This window comes from Mytilus galloprovincialis, chromosome 7 (genome assembly GCF_965363235.1).
Source record: "Mytilus galloprovincialis chromosome 7, xbMytGall1.hap1.1, whole genome shotgun sequence".
Lineage (NCBI taxonomy): Eukaryota > Metazoa > Mollusca > Bivalvia > Mytilida > Mytilidae > Mytilus > Mytilus galloprovincialis.
The window spans coordinates 3708800-3725137 of NC_134844.1; the positions used below are offsets into that span (position 1 = coordinate 3708800).

Sequence of the window (16338 nt, forward strand, 5' to 3'; positions counted from 1 at the left end):
TATATGTAATTAACTTGGAGATCAGAAATCGATGAAACAAAATTTTACCAAAACGGCACAAGATAATTTTGGAAATAGACGTCAGGGCAGAAGGGCGCGGATGAAGGCACCCAGGGCGCGGCGCCCTTCTATTTTGGGCTAGTGAGACCACTGTTAACATGGTTAAATCAGTTATTAGTAGAAATGGATGGTATGTTAAATCAGTTATTAGTAGAAATGGATGGTAGGTTAACCGTAGGGGTACACTAAATCAGTTATTAGTAGAAATGGATGGTAGGTTAACCGTAGGGGTACACTAAATTAGTTATTAGTAGAAATGGATGGTAGGTTAACCGTAGGGGTACACTAAATCAGTTATTAGTAGAAATGGATGGTAGGTTAACCTTAGGAGTACACTAAATCAGTTATTAGTAGAAATGGATGGTAGGTTAACCGTAGGGGTACACTAAATTAGTTATTAGTAGAAATGAATTGTATGTAAACTGTAGGGGTACACTAAATCAGTTATTAGTAGAGATGAATGGTATGTTAAATCAGTTATTAGTAAAAGTTTATGGTATGTTAAATCAGTTATTAATAGAAGTGAATGGTATGTTAAATCAGTTATTAATAGAAGTGAATGGTATGTTAAATTAGTTATAAGTAGAAATGGATGGTATGTGAATCAGTTATTAGTAGAAATGGATGGTATGTGAATCAGTTATTAGTAGAAATGGATGGTATGTGAATCAGTTATTAGTAGAAATGGAAGGTATGCTAACTGTACTGGTACACAGATTTGAATCAATATAACAAAAACAAAAACTACAATTATATCATATAAAAAAGAAGATGTGGTATGATTGCCAATGAGACAACTGTTCACAAGAGACCAAAATGTCACAGACATTTTAAAACAACTATAGGTCACCGTACGGCCTTCAACAATGAGCAAAGCCCATACTGCATAGTCAGCTATAAAAGGCCCCGATATGACAATGTAAAACCATTCAAACGAGAAAACTATATAATAATGGCCTTATTTATATAAAAAAATGAACAAAAAAACAAATATGTAACACATAAACAAATAACAACCACTGAATTACAGGCTCCTGACTTGGGACAGGCAGATACATAAATAATGTGGTAGGGTTAAACATGTTAGCGGGATTGCAACCCTCCCCCTAACCTGGGACAGTAGTATAACAGTACAACATAAGAAAGAACTATAAAATATAAAAATCAGTTGAAAAAGGCTTAACTCATCAGTTGTTTAATAGAAGATGGTACCGATATTTTATGTGTACTGTAGTGAGAAGTTAAGGTAGAAGTCATTGATACTACTGAACAAAACTTACTTTACCTTTAGTCACCAGCTTTACAGAGATAAGATGTAAAATACTTCTAGAAATTGTCCCCCACCTTATTCCTGTTTGCTGATACAGTTTGTACTTTGAATTTTTTAATATGTTGACTTGAGTCAGCCAGAAAATTTCTACATCACATTTCTTGAGTACTACAAATGAGAAGGACTATTGAGTCAGTAGCAGTTATAAGATATGCAGTCTTGATAGACCTGTGAGAGATCTGGTGCCTGTAATCTGATACTTTATTTTACTAGTGATGATATGCTTATATTGACCATGCATGTGGTCCAGCTTTGCTAGCAGTGGACTAAAGATATTAGTGGCAGTAAGTGAGTGAGCATCACACATCACAATATAGGTACAGATCACATTATTTCTGATTTGATATTTTTTTAAGAGATTTATGATCTTACAAATAAATGCATCAGAAAGAGTTATCTTTATGCTTATTTTAGGATATTTATTAATACATAACTTTTACATTTCAGGGTTCAACACACAAGCCAATGTTGTGATATTAGCAGCCACAAACAGAGTAGATATATTAGATCCAGCTTTATTGCGTCCTGGTAGATTTGACAGACAGATTTATGTTCCATCCCCAGATATCAAAGGGAGGTAAGTAGATATATTATATTTAGCTTTAATTCATTCTGGTAGATTTGATAGATTTATGTTCCATCCCCAGATATCAAAGTAGACAATTGCAGGGTTGTATACACAGAATTAAGTGAGACACATTAATTCATTATGATGTGAAATTTTGAAAGACATATGCCTAATTAGGATCCTGGAAAGATTTGGCACCTCAAAAAACATGGAAATAAGATCGAGAGATGAGCTATGGTGTCCTATTAACACATATTTTTATGGCCCCGCAAGGAAGTTGTCGGTGCCAAATAGTTTAACCCTTGTCCGATTTTCCGAAAAATTCCGTAATTCTGAAATTCATTCATTCCATCATTCCGCAACAAACCATTATAATGATGCTTTTCTAAACGCCTTCAGATATTGAGCTAATTTTTGGTATGTGAGTTACAGATCAAGTTTAAGTTGCGTTGCGCTCCGCTAATTTTGTCAAATTACGGGCTTTGGACTTTCATAAATTGTTGAAAATCACAGTTATACAGACTTTTTTTCTAAATGCCTTCAGATATTGGGCTGATTTTTGGTATGTGAGTTAACCATGATGAGTTACAGATCAAGTTTAAGTTTTGTTCCACTCCGCTAATTTTTTCGGAAATTATGGACTTTGGACTTTGATAAATTGTTGAATATCACAGCTATACAGACTTTTTTTCTCAATGCCTTCAGATATTGGGCTCATTTTTGGTATGTGAGTTAACCATGATGAGTTACAGGTCAAGTTTAAGTTTTGGTATGTGAGACTACCATCATGTTTGTGTCCACATGTGTTATTCAAATTGCAATTTACTTTTTGGGACGGGGCCATTCGTGTTGCTTTGACACATCTAGTTTCTTTCTGTTTTATTTTGATATTCTGTTAATATATCAGTAGATTAATTAATGTGAAAGGCAGTTCTTTTTCCATTTCTGTAAATGTAAGTGAATAGCAAACATATATACATAGAAACAAGATGAACTAATACAAGACTTAGGGGGCTCACAGGTATAAATCCATTTTTATTTCTAATATAGGATTTCGCTATTTTTTCTATAAATAAACTTTATCCTATACCTAATATAAAAATAAAATAAAAATATGAGGTCACTGTTCATTTAAGCTCACAATCTGCCTTCATAAAAAAGCATGGATTTTTGTTTACTAGGTAATATTTTTTCTGTTGCACTAATAGGAGAAAAAAAGGTAATATTGAAATGAAACAGAACTAAATTACAGAGATCACTTAAATTTTACAATAGTTTAGTTATAAGTACAGCTTATTTGAATAAAATTAAAAAAAATATAGGTCACTGATGAGTTAAAAAAGATAATTTTAATACAAAAAAAAGGCATTTTTTCACCTAAGGGAGATAATTTGAAGCTTTTTCAATGATCTAAACATTTAAAAAGTCATCTGGGGCCAAAACGAATTGATTTTGTTTGTTGATTTTTGTACCATATCATTAAGTAACATCTAAAAATGTAATAAATAAAATTTGCAATGAATAAAAATTATTTGCTGAATTTTTTGTACCCTCGAACCTCCTTAACCCTTTCGCCGATGAGTCCCGGTTTACCGGGATTCACGCTTCAGACAGCTGACGATGAGTCCCGTTTTACCGGGATCGGAATACCTCTTTTATGTTTCCCGCTTAAAACAGTGCAAACATGAGTTATCTTTCTTTGATGAATACCCGGATAAAAGTGTAAACATGGCGGTTCCGTTTGTTGTAAACCGTGTCAAAATCAGAGGGAATTTACAAGAATTTGAAATGAGGGAACATTTTTTTTGAAAGAATATGGAAGAATTGAAGCCAAACTAATATAATTTTTTTACATAAAATGTCGTTTTTAGTACAAAACACTTGGAATGGACATCGTTCAGTGTGAGGAATTTGTACAGCCTCATAAAAATTTTCAAAATTTTGCCGTTTTGGGTTAAAAAATTACGATTTGGAGTCAAAGAGCAGAATTTTGAGAATTTCATCTTGAAAATGCCGAAAATTTGAAAATTTGAATATTTTTAGAAGAAAAAATTATTAAAACATGAATAAAACTGTGAACATGGTGTTAGTGAATGAAATAAATACACAAATAACTACAAACAAGTTTTTATTGACATTTATTATGAAAATCTCCCACTTGAGTAATAGTAGCCAGGGAAGCCATCGTCTCAGAGTAGCTTCTGTCTGGGCAGCAATCGGTGAAAGGGTTAAGGTTGTATATAAATGTATAAAAAATGCTGAATTGACATAAATATATTATGTTTTTTTCTTTTTAGTTGATCGGATTTTGAGTTTTGACCCTTGTTTTTAATATTTTACAAATTTATTTTTACAGAGCATCAATATTTAAAGTTCACTTATCTAATTTAAAAACCACTCTGGATAAAAATGATCTGTCAAGGAAGATGGCTGCCTTAACTCCAGGATTTTCTGGTAAGTCTGAAGATGGCTGCCTTAATTCCAGGATTTTCTGGTAAGTCTGTAATATGATCTGTCTAGGAAGATGGCTGCCTTAACTCCAGGATTCTCTAGTAAGTCTGTAATATGATCTGTCTAGGAAGATGGCTGCCTTAAATCCAGGATTCTCTAGTAAGTCTGTAATATGATCTGTCTAGGAAGATGGCTGCCTTAAATCCAGGATTCTCTAATAAGTCTGTAATATGATCTGTCTAGGAAGATGGCTGCCTTAAATCCAGTATTCTCTAATAAGTCTGTAATATGATCTGTATAGGAAGATGGCTGCCTTAACTCCAGGATTCTCTGGTAAGTCTGTAATATGATCTGTCTAGGAAGATGGCTGCCTTAAATCCAGGATTCTCTAGTAAGTCTGTAATATGATCTGTCTAGGAAGATGGCTGTCTTAACTCCAGGATTTTCTTGTAAGTCTTTAATATGATCTGTCTAGGAAGATGGCTGCCTTAACTCCAGGATTCTCTAGTAAGTCTGTAATATGATCTGTCTAGGAAGATGGCTGCCTTAACTCCAGGATTCTCTGGTAAGTCTGTAATATGATCTGTCTAGGAAGATGGCTGCCTTAACTCCAGGATTCTCTGGTAAGTCTGTAATATGATATCTGTAATGGTCAATGTGACAGTCAACCACCATAGATTTAACAAGTTATCCATTCGTTTGATGTGTTTGTTATTTGATTTTGTCATTTGATTAGGGACTTTCCGTTTAAATTTTCCTCGGAGTTCAGTATTTTTGTTATTTTACTTTATACTGCATCTTAATTTCTTTTCGTCGGCATTAAGAAAGTTCATTTAATTCAGCTTATTGACAAGAGTAAAGCTCAAACTAGTGCGACATGAACATGATGAACTACAAATGACAATTAGTTCATAAACATTAATTAAGAGGGAGAAAGATAGTTTAATTTTCTATCATAAACGGAACCAAGAAAATACCAAAGGGCAACCAAACCCAACACAAATTATTCAACATTAGTGACAAAAAGACAAAAAAAGGTTAACTTCATAGCACAGAAAACTAATATTAATTGAGTAACAAAAACAAACTCGGCAGAGAAGATGGTCCGAAAAGGACAACGCAGTCATACTAACTCTTGTTCTCAATGATTATTTCATGAAATTAAAAAGGTTCTGTTATAGTAAACATGTGTTGATAATGCCGTATAGCAGACCTTTGGAACGCCAAAATTTGCTTCATAAATGAGAGGATTGCATCAATTTCATTATAACTGCTGGAGGGTTAAAATAAAATTTGTTAACCTAATTTATAAAGGGTTTTTGTTGTCACTGTGATTGGAATACTTTTCTATACATAAATGTCAATTATTAGTCCATTAGAATTTTGATAGGACAACATACATTTTACATAACAACTATTTCTAATATCTTTAATTTAAGTTTAGATAACTGGTGATTTAAAAGTCAATAATGAAAAGTATTGTGGCCATGTATTAATACAAAATGTATTGTGGCCATATATTAATACAAAAAGTATTATGGCCATGTATTTATACAAAAAGTATTGTGGCCATGTATTAATACAAAAAGTATTGTGGCCATGTATTAATACAAAAAGTATTGTGGCCATGTATTAATACAAAAAGTATTGTGGCCATGTATTAATACAAAAAGTATTGTGGCCATGTATTAATACAAAAAGTATTGTGGCCATGTATTAATACAAAAAAACCAGCAGTTTACAAAGGCAACAAGTGAGAAGAATTAGCACTAATGTATTAAAGTTAATTGTATTTTCTTATTTAAAACCAACGATTTATTCTATTTAGGAGCTGATATTGCCAATGTTTGTAATGAAGCAGCATTAATAGCAGCCAGAGATCTACAGACCACAATCATACAGAAACATTTTGAGCAAGCTATAGAAAGAGTTGTAGCAGGTAAATATTCAGACTTGTTATGAAGAAGGTCTCTATTTATACACAAACTTTTAGATATGGAAATCACATGAAGTAGAACTCTTTAATACAAACATTCAGACTTGAAATACTAAATAAAAAACAAATCATGCAAATAAATGTTTAGACATGTAATGCAGATAAGAATGTTTTAACACAAAATGCTTTATGATAAATTTTAGAAAGAGACATAGCAAGTAGATAGATGATGCAGATAAATTTTCTGACTTTTGATAAGTCAGAAAAATCTTATCATACAGAAAGCTATGGAAAGAGATGTTGTAGGCAGGGCTACCAAAAGAGTTGAGTCTGCTGAACCTTTTCAATTCTGTTTGTAATCTCTTTAGATTTTTAAACTAAAGGCAATCAAGGTTATCGTTGTACAATCAAAGACAATCATGATTGTGTTCATGAAAATGATAACTTCATACTTATGATATGGATTTCATGAATTGACATTAGTTTGTACATAGATAGTTCGTTAACTGACAGTGCATAATTTCATGTATGGAACTTCAGCCCATTTTCATTTGTGCTTTACTCATTTGGAAAGAACTCTTAACAGCGATATAAATTGGGGAAAAAAACCTGGAAAAACTTAAATGCTTGATTAGTTTTTAAGCATAATCCACTTTATTTCTTCAAGTAAATATTTTAAATAGAAAACAGATACATGGAAGAATTTTGTTTTCAAAAGCATGCATAATTAAATGTTACACTTGTGCCAAATTCAGACTTATACAGATCTTTTCATTTGAGATTTATTTATAAAATATTTTTGTATTACAGGTTTGGAGAAAAAAACACAGGTTTTACAACCTGAAGAAAAGAAAACAGTAGCCTACCATGAAGCTGGTCATGCAGTGGCTGGATGGTACTTAGAACATGCTGACCCTCTACTAAAGGTAAGAAGTCAGGTGTGAGTGGTTGCCTGATTTGATGTGTCTATGTGATTCTTAGAACATGCTGACCCTCTACTAAAGGTAAGAAGTCAGGTGTCAATGGTTGCCTGATTTAATGTGTCTATGTGATTCTTAGAACATGCTGACCCTCTACTAAAGGTAAGAAGTCAGGTGTCAATGGTTGCCTGATTTGATGTGTCTATGTGATTCTTAGAACATGCTGACCCTCTACTAAAGGTAAGAAGTCAGGTGTCAATGGTTGCCTGATTTAATGTGTCTATGTGATTCTTAGAACATGCTGACCCTCTACTAAAGGTAAGAAGTCAGGTGTCAATGGTTGCCTGATTTAATGTGTCTATGTGATTCTTAGAACATGCTGACCCTCTACTAAAGGTAAGAAGTCAGGTGTCAATGGTTGCCTGATTTAATGTGTCTATGTGATTCTTAGAACATGCTGACCCTCTACTAAAGGTAAGAAGTCAGGTGTCAATAGTTGCCTGATTTGATGTGTCTATGTGATTCTTAAAACATGCTGACCCTCTACTAAAGGTAAGAAGTCAGGTGTAAATGGTTGCCTGGTTTGATGTGTCTATGTGATTCTTAAAACATGCTGACCCTCTACTAAAGGTAAGAAGTCAGGTGTCAATAGTTGCCTGATTTGATGTGTCTATGTGATTCTTAAAACATGCTGACCCTCTACTAAAGGTAAGAAGTCAGGTGTCAATGGTTGCCTGGTTTGATGTGTCTATGTGATTCTTAAAACATGCTTACCTGCTTCTGAATGCGAGGAAAAATAAATCAACAGAAGTTTTGAAAATGAAGGGTAAAGATGACAAAATTAAAAAAAAAATATCTCTTTAGTACAAACTAAGATATGGTATGATTGCCAATATGACAACTATCCAACAGGCTCTAAATGATGTGGACTAATATAATAGGTCACTGTACAGACTACAACAATTATCAAAAACTATACTGTATATACAGCTATAAAAGAACATGACAAAATTTGAAAGTTAAAAAAACAATTAATTGATTTATGGCAAAACCTAAATGAAAATAAGATACAATGGACAGCAACAAAAGACAACCATACAACTACTGGTCAGACAGGCACGCATACAGAATATGGACAAGTTAAACATGTTGTTAGTGCCTAAACCTCACCAAAACTGAAACAATAAAGTAAAAGCAAAACATTACAAAGAACAGTAAAAATCAGGTTGGAAATGGATTGACTTATCAGCACAGCACAAAAAACAACAAAATAACCAATAATACCAAACATAGAGTGCTGCAGTCACTACAATGGTTTTAGTTAAAATTTATTTTTTGCATTATTTCAGAAAACTTTGATTCATATCCTTATATAGAATGAGTTTTAGTTTATGAAAATTTGATATCCTTATATGGTTAGGATTATAATAAGATTGTTGTTTATTGAAGGTGTCCATCATACCCAGAGGTAAAGGTCTAGGATATGCACAGTATCTACCTAAAGAACAGTTTTTATACACAACAGAACAGGTAAATAACTTTTACGTTTTGTCCTGTGTAACACGATGCAGGGGACATGGAAATACTGGGTGTCTGTCTATCCATCAGTCTGGTCTTATTAGTGCTCTTACAGATACAATTCTTGTCCGATTTTATAAAACTTACACTATAGGTCTAGTATCACCAATATCTCTGACAAGTTCTTAAATGGTGGTCGATCAACTTTTTTAAGCAAAGTTACGCCCCTTAGAAATATTTAATTTATAAAAAATGGTCTTGTTAGTCCTCTCACCAATAGAATTCTTGCTAGATGTTTATAAAACTTAAACTATAGGTTAATATCAGCAATACTTCCATTGTTAAATTTTCATCCGCGGAGATCCCTGATTTACAGTATAGGTATACAAATGAAAGAGGTTTAAATCCAGTTAATTCATCTATGATATCACCATTATGATAATATACAGTATACAATATAAAGCAATTCTCATTGTATTTATCTATAATCCACTTATTAGACAGAATGTGTATGGCTTTGGGGTGGAGAGCTACAATTTCCATTGTTTTTATCTTTATTCCAGTTATTAGACAGAATGTGTATGACTTTGGGAGGGAGAGCTTCGGAGGACATATTTTTTGGCAGAATAACAACTGGTGCACAAGATGATCTGAGAAAAGTTACACAGAATGCCTACTCACAGGTACAAATTATACTGTTTAATGGCGCTTTGATACTAATAACATTAATGTCAATAGTACCCCATTGATTATTTTGACCACTCTGAAGGTATGTTTCCATCCTTTAGCACTTTAAATTGATTTTAAGTGGGTGTCAAACAGTAACCAATCTGAAGTTTTCATATCCCTCCATTAGTATGTTATATTCGTATCAAGAAGATCCTTCTTGATACAGTAGACTCCACCTAATCGGATATCGGCTAAACGAATATATCGGCTATTGTAGTATTATTTCAAAACACCAAACCATTCCCTTTATGTTTAATGTTAATTTTATCGTGTAATCGAATATCGGATATAAGAATATATCGGCAAATCGGATAAGAATATTCGGGTATTTTTGTTAAAAACCATGTACAATCGGATATTTTCAATGTTTTTTCTGACAGGAAATGGACCCGGAAGTTACGAATTTGCCATCTTGCAGACAAGAAGATTTTGTTTTTAATAAATAAAAAGGATCTTTTTCTTATTAAATTGTTGTTTTTATTCATTGGTTTCCTTTGACATGTGAATTACATGCCTTTTTACTTCAAATGGTTTGAATCTATGTATAAATTATACAAGACTCAGTTGACAAGGGAAGTACGTTGCAGTTGGGAGAATTTTGATTAAACTCAAAATGCTCATAGAATGAGAAATATAATCTAAACTGAATGTACCTCCTTCGGAATAATTTATTGCAATATAAATATAAATCCCTTTTGACAAGAGAAATCTGACTTTTGTCAGTTCTAAATATTTGTTCACATGTGCAAAAATAACCATGTGTCATGGCGGCCATATTGGTTTCATCTGTGTCTCCGGTGACACATTACCCATTTATATGATATTAAACTGGGGGATCATCTGTGTCTCCGGTGACACATTACCCATTTATATGATATTAAACTTGGGGATCATCTGTGTCTCCGGTGACACATTACCTATTTATTCTAATTATATGTTCTGTATTATCTATTTCTAATTTATGAAGTGACCGTGTCTAACCTCTCTTCCTTGATTTAAGTGACCGTGTCTAACCTGTCTACCTTGATTTAAGTGACCGTGTCTAACCTCTCTACCTTGATTTAAGTGACCGTGTCTAACCTCTCTACCTTGATTTAAGTGACCGTGTCTAACCTCTCTACCTTGATTTAAGTGACCGTGTCTAACCTGTCTACCTTGATTTAAGTGACTGTGTCTAACCTCTCTACCTTGATTTAAGTGACCGTGTCTAACCTGTCTACCTTGATTTAAGTGACCGTGTCTAACCTGTCTACCTTGATATAAGTGACCGTGTCTAACCTCTCTACCTTGATTTAAATTCACATGATATTTTCTAGTATATTATAGTTTATTGTAATTAATAGCTCCAGTTATCATTTTAAATAGAGCCCACAAAGTATATAAATGATAAACTGTAATAATAGGTAGTCTATTTTGGAATGAATAAAGAAATCAGTCAGTTATCTTTTATAGGTAGACACTTTTGGAATGAATAAAGAAATCGGTCATTTATCTTTTATAGGTAGTCACTTTTGGAATGTCTAAAGAAATCGGTCATTTATATTTTATAGGTAGTCACTTTTGGAATGTCTAAAGAAATCGGTCATTTATATTTTATAGGTAGTCACTTTTGGTATGTCTAAAGAAATCGGTCATTTATATTTTATAGGTAGTCACTTTTGGTATGTCTAAAGAAATTGGTCATTTATATTTTATAGGTAGTCACTTTTGGAATGTCTAAAGAAATCGGTCAGTTATCTTTTGAGATGCCTGAGGAGAGAGGACAAATGTCGTTTGATAAACCTTACAGTGAACAAACAGCTCAGATGATAGATCAGGAAGTCAGGGAGATAGTCAAGACCTCTTATAAACGAACATACGATCTACTCACAAAGTATAAAGATGATGTAGAAAAGGTACAAAGTATAGCTTATAAACGAACATACGATCTACTCACAAAGTATAAGGATGATGTAGAAAAGGTACAAAGTATAGCTTATAAACGAACATACGATCTACTCACAAAGTATAAAGATGATGTAGAAAAGGTACAAAGTATAGCTTATAAACGAACATACAATCTACTCACAAAGTATAAGGATGACGTAGAAAAGGTACAAAGTATAGCTTATAAACGAACATACGATCTACTCACAAAGTATAAGGATGATGTAGAAAAGGTACAAAGTATAGCTTATGAACGAACATACAATCTACTCACAAAGTATAAGGATGACGTAGAAAAGGTACAAAGTATAGCTTATAAACAAACATACGATCTTCTCACAAAGTATAAAGATGACGTAGAAAAGGTACAAAGTATAGCTTATAAACGAACATACGATCTACTCACAAAGTATAAAGATGATGTAGAAAAGGTACAAAGTATAGCTTATAAACGAAAATACGATCTACTCACAAAGTATAAGGATGATGTAGAAAAGGTACAAAGTATAGCTTATAAACGAACATACCATCTACTCACAAAGTATAAGGATGATGTAGAAAAGGTACAAAGTATAGCTTATAAACGAACATACGATCTTCTCACAAAGTATAAAGATGACGTAGAAAAGGTACAAAGTATAGCTTATAAACGAACATACGATCTACTCACAAAGTATAAGGATGATGTAGAAAACATACAAAGTATAGCTTATAAATGAACATACGATCTACTCACAAAGTATAAAGATGACGTAGAAAAGGTACAAAGTATAGCTTATAAACGAACATACCATCTACTCACAAAGTATAAGGATGATGTAGAAAAGGTACAAAGTATAGCTTATAAACGAACATACGATCTACTCACAAAGTATAAAGATGATGTAGAAAAGGTACAAAGTATAGCTTATAAACGAACATACGATCTACTCACAAAGTATAAGGATGACGTAGAAAAGGTACAAAGTAAAGCTTATAAACGAACATACGATCTACTCACAAAGTATAAAGATGACGTAGAAAAGGTACAAAGTATAGCTTATAAACGAAAATACGATCTACTCACAAAGTATAAAGATGATGTAGAAAAGGTACAAAGTATAGCTTATAAACGAAAATACGATCTACTCACAAAGTATAAGGATGATGTAGAAAAGGTACAAAGTATAGCTTATAAACGAACATACCATCTACTCACAAAGTATAAGGATGATGTAGAAAAGGTACAAAGTATAGCTTATAAACGAACATACCATCTACTCACAAAGTTTAAAGATGATGTAGAAAAGGTACAAAGTATAGCTTATAAACGAACATACGATCTTCTCACAAAGTATAAAGATGATGTAGAAAAGGTACAAAGTATAGCTTATAAACGAACATACCATCTACTCACAAAGTATAAGGATGACGTAGAAAAGGTACAAAGTATAGCTTATAAACGAACATACGATCTACTCACAAAGTATAAGGATGACGTAGAAAAGGTACAAAGTAAAGCTTATAAACGAACATACGATCTACTCACAAAGTATAAGGATGACGTAGAAAAGGTACAAGGATGATGTAGAAAAGGTACAAAGTATAGCTTATAAACGAAAATACGATCTACTCACAAAGTATAAGGATGATGTAGAAAAGGTACAAAGTATAGCTTATAAACGAACATACAATCTACTCACAAAGTATAAGGATGATGTAGAAAAGGTACAAAGTATAGCTTATAAACGAACATACGATCTACTCACAAAGTATAAAGATGATGTAGAAAAGGTACAAAGTATAGCTTATAAACGAAAATACGATCTACTCACAAAGTATAAGGATGACGTAGAAAAGGTACAAAGTATAGCTTATAAACGAAAATACGATCTACTCACAAAGTATAAAGATGATGTAGAAAAGGTACAAAGTATAGCTTATAAACTAACATACCATCTACTCACAAAGTTTAAAGATGATGTAGAAAAGGTACAAAGTATAGCTTATAAAAGAACATATGATTTACTCACAAAGTATAAAGATGATGTACATGATGTAGAAAAGGTACAAAGTAAAGCTTATAAACTAACATACCATCTACTCACAAAGTATAAAGATGATGTACATGATGTAGAAAAGGTACAAAGTATAGCTTATAAACAAACATGTTAAATTAATATAAACAAATTCCCCTTCTTTGTGTATTTTGTATTAGGACATTGCATAGTTTTTTTGTAGAGGCAAGTAGTCTTAAGTTAGAGGTTATCTTTTCTGATAATGCCATATTTTCACATAATTTCAATATTTTAAGAGATTGTTGTCTAACTTGCAGCAGCCCATATCCATTTTATTTCAATCAATTATAAAGATAGACATTTTAGCTTTATTTGACATAGGTATACAGTCACAAACGAAATGGGATAAAATACAAGATGGTTATTGGCTTTTGTTCATTGAAGAAGGCTAAATGTTGACCTGTAGTTGTTTACACTGTACGTTTTGAGTTGATAGTTGTCTTATTTGCAATCATAAGGTCCATTTCCTTAATCTTGAAAGAAGAATTTTCACACCAAAACTTGTGAGAAATATTTTTAGAGTGAATGACAACAGTTGTTTACATCTTAGTCCTTTGGAAATATCTCATTGACATATCGAGGCTTAATAAATATAGATTCAACCATTTCATAGAGTATTTTACAATATTTTTCTGCTCAAGACAAATTGAGACCCCAAGGCTTTTCAAGTGTTGCAAGTATTTTTAAAATTTAAATATCAAGGAGTGAAGAAATGTGATGTAAAACTAGATGAAAGTTTTAGAATTTCTCTTATTATGTGACATTATTGACCTTTTTTGTGATTTTAAAATCATCAGAAGACAGCAAGAAAATATGACATAAAAAAATTAGACTAATGAACAACAAAGATAACTAAGGTTCCTGGTTTCGATTCCCGTCTGGGATGAAAATTTCAGGAACTGAATTTTCGGTCCTCCCTTGACACCATTTGCGAGTATGGTCTCGAGGAAACGATGATAGTCCGTCGGAAGCGGACGATAAATGGCTGACCCGTGTTAAGAGAAAGCCATATCTCTTGCACGTTAAAGACACCCTTGTAGATTTCGAAAAAGAGCAGGCTAATGCCGCTACAAGGCAGCACTCGCACCTGCAAAGTGGAAAGGGATTAATATAAGTTGCAAAACTTGTTTCCCAATCCACTATAAATAAATATGTTTAAACTAAACAAAGATAAAATGAACCACATGTATGTTGATTAATAAAAAATATTCAACAGGTCAGGAAAAATATAAATCTAATCTAAAGAATTAGAGAAATATATAAAAAAAAAGATAAAGTTTTAAATTTCAATGTAACATTGTTGTATAAATTTCTCCATTCTCAATTTTATTTCTATGATTAAGATAAAGAAAGTTTAGACTGAATCCTAGCAAAGATAATGTACATTATAGCTCTGTAGTTATAATATATAATTCTATCAACTGCAGGTGGCACTTAGACTTTTAGAGAAAGAAAAGTTAGATAAAGATGACATGGTAGAATTACTTGGTAAAAGACCGTTTGCAGAGAAATCAACTTATGAAGAATTTGTAGAAGGAACAGGTCTGTATATCAGAGAAATGTGGGAATAACAACCTTGCATTTCTAATTTGTCATTGATCATGTTTATAGAAAACATTTTTGATTCGGTTATTTTGTCAGTCAGGTTTCTCATATTTGATAAATTTTGTGCTGTCCAAGAGAGCACTTACAGTTGGAACATAAATGAGACATCAGATCAATTAGAAAGTCTATAAACAAAGCAGTTCATTGTAATGATATAAAAGTTGTATATTAGAGTAATGTTTGCCTTTTTGACTTTTGAACTATTACTTAACAAGTAAATCATTAATTGAGAGAAGTATTGAAAATATATGAGATTTCTATGTATAACATACCAATGCAAAGATTTAAGCCATAACAAAAAATAAATAAATTTGTATACTTATACTCTGCTTTGATAAATAAAAAAATTCCATGAAACTTCCTGTTACCCTAATATTATCATAATATGCTTTGATGGTTAAAACAAACAAATCTAAACATTTAAATTAAAATTAAATCAAAATCTAAAATCCTCTTGTTCTCATTCTAGGATCATTTGAAGAAGACACCACATTACCAGAAGGCTTAAAAAGTTGGAATAAAGAGAAACAAGCCCCTCCCCCTAAGACAGAGACCGAGCCAACACCATCTTCTTAACTAGTCATAATAGTTGTGTGATTCATTCATTATAAGTGTCACATGATAACCATGTGACCATTGGAAACAGTAATGATTGGATGATCTGTGATGACCTCAGATGATGCTTAACATAAATAAACTGCAAGAACTTGATACATGTCAAACATGTTATGTGATGTTACAAACTCATTTGTGAACTATGTATATTTATTCACTTAATTAATGAATTAATGTGGAGAATGAAGCTTATTCTTACAGATTATTGTCATACTATTGCAATAAGAGTCTGAAAACAATAGTTGTAATAGGCTGATTAATGTTCATCAGAAATTATAATGAAAACTGTTTTTCAAGACTCGTATCTTTCATTTGTTAAGGCAATAGTAAAAAAAATAAAACTTTTTTTGAAAAAAATCTATTTTTTTTAAATTATTTTTCAAACTCTTCTTTTCCTGTGTTTTATAAGTACAAACAATAAAGTACAGTAAGGTTTTTATTCTCTAGATATATCTACATCTAATTGAAAGAACTTATCAGATATCCAATGAACCAGATGATGTGTTATACATGTGTGTGTATGTTTTCTGAGGAACAAACCTGATTAGACAAAACTCAACTAACCAATGATCCATCAAAATGAGGTCAGGGTCATATGAATCCTGCCAGACATCATGTGCATA

General features: G+C 32.3%; 1 protein-coding gene across 2 annotated transcripts in view; it reads left to right on the forward strand.

Moving 5' to 3' along the window:
- The window catches only part of LOC143082140 (mitochondrial inner membrane m-AAA protease component AFG3L2-like), a 29912-nt gene extending 13840 nt beyond the window's left edge, over positions 1-16072 (forward strand). Inside the window, exons 11-19 of one of the 2 annotated variants that reach the window (XM_076257698.1) lie at positions 1838-1967; positions 4315-4412; positions 6238-6348; positions 7156-7271; positions 8715-8795; positions 9347-9466; positions 11210-11407; positions 14923-15037; positions 15570-16072. In XM_076257698.1, the coding sequence (XP_076113813.1) occupies positions 1838-1967; positions 4315-4412; positions 6238-6348; positions 7156-7271; positions 8715-8795; positions 9347-9466; positions 11210-11407; positions 14923-15037; positions 15570-15676 (1076 nt within the window). In that variant the 3' untranslated portion in view covers positions 15677-16072. Of the gene's footprint in view, positions 1-1837; positions 1968-4314; positions 4413-6237; positions 6349-7155; positions 7272-8714; positions 8796-9346; positions 9467-11013; positions 11101-11209; positions 11408-14922; positions 15038-15569 lie in introns of those variants that run through there. The other variant, XM_076257699.1, reaches the window with a different exon arrangement.
- The last annotated feature ends 266 nt before the right edge of the window (positions 16073-16338 follow it).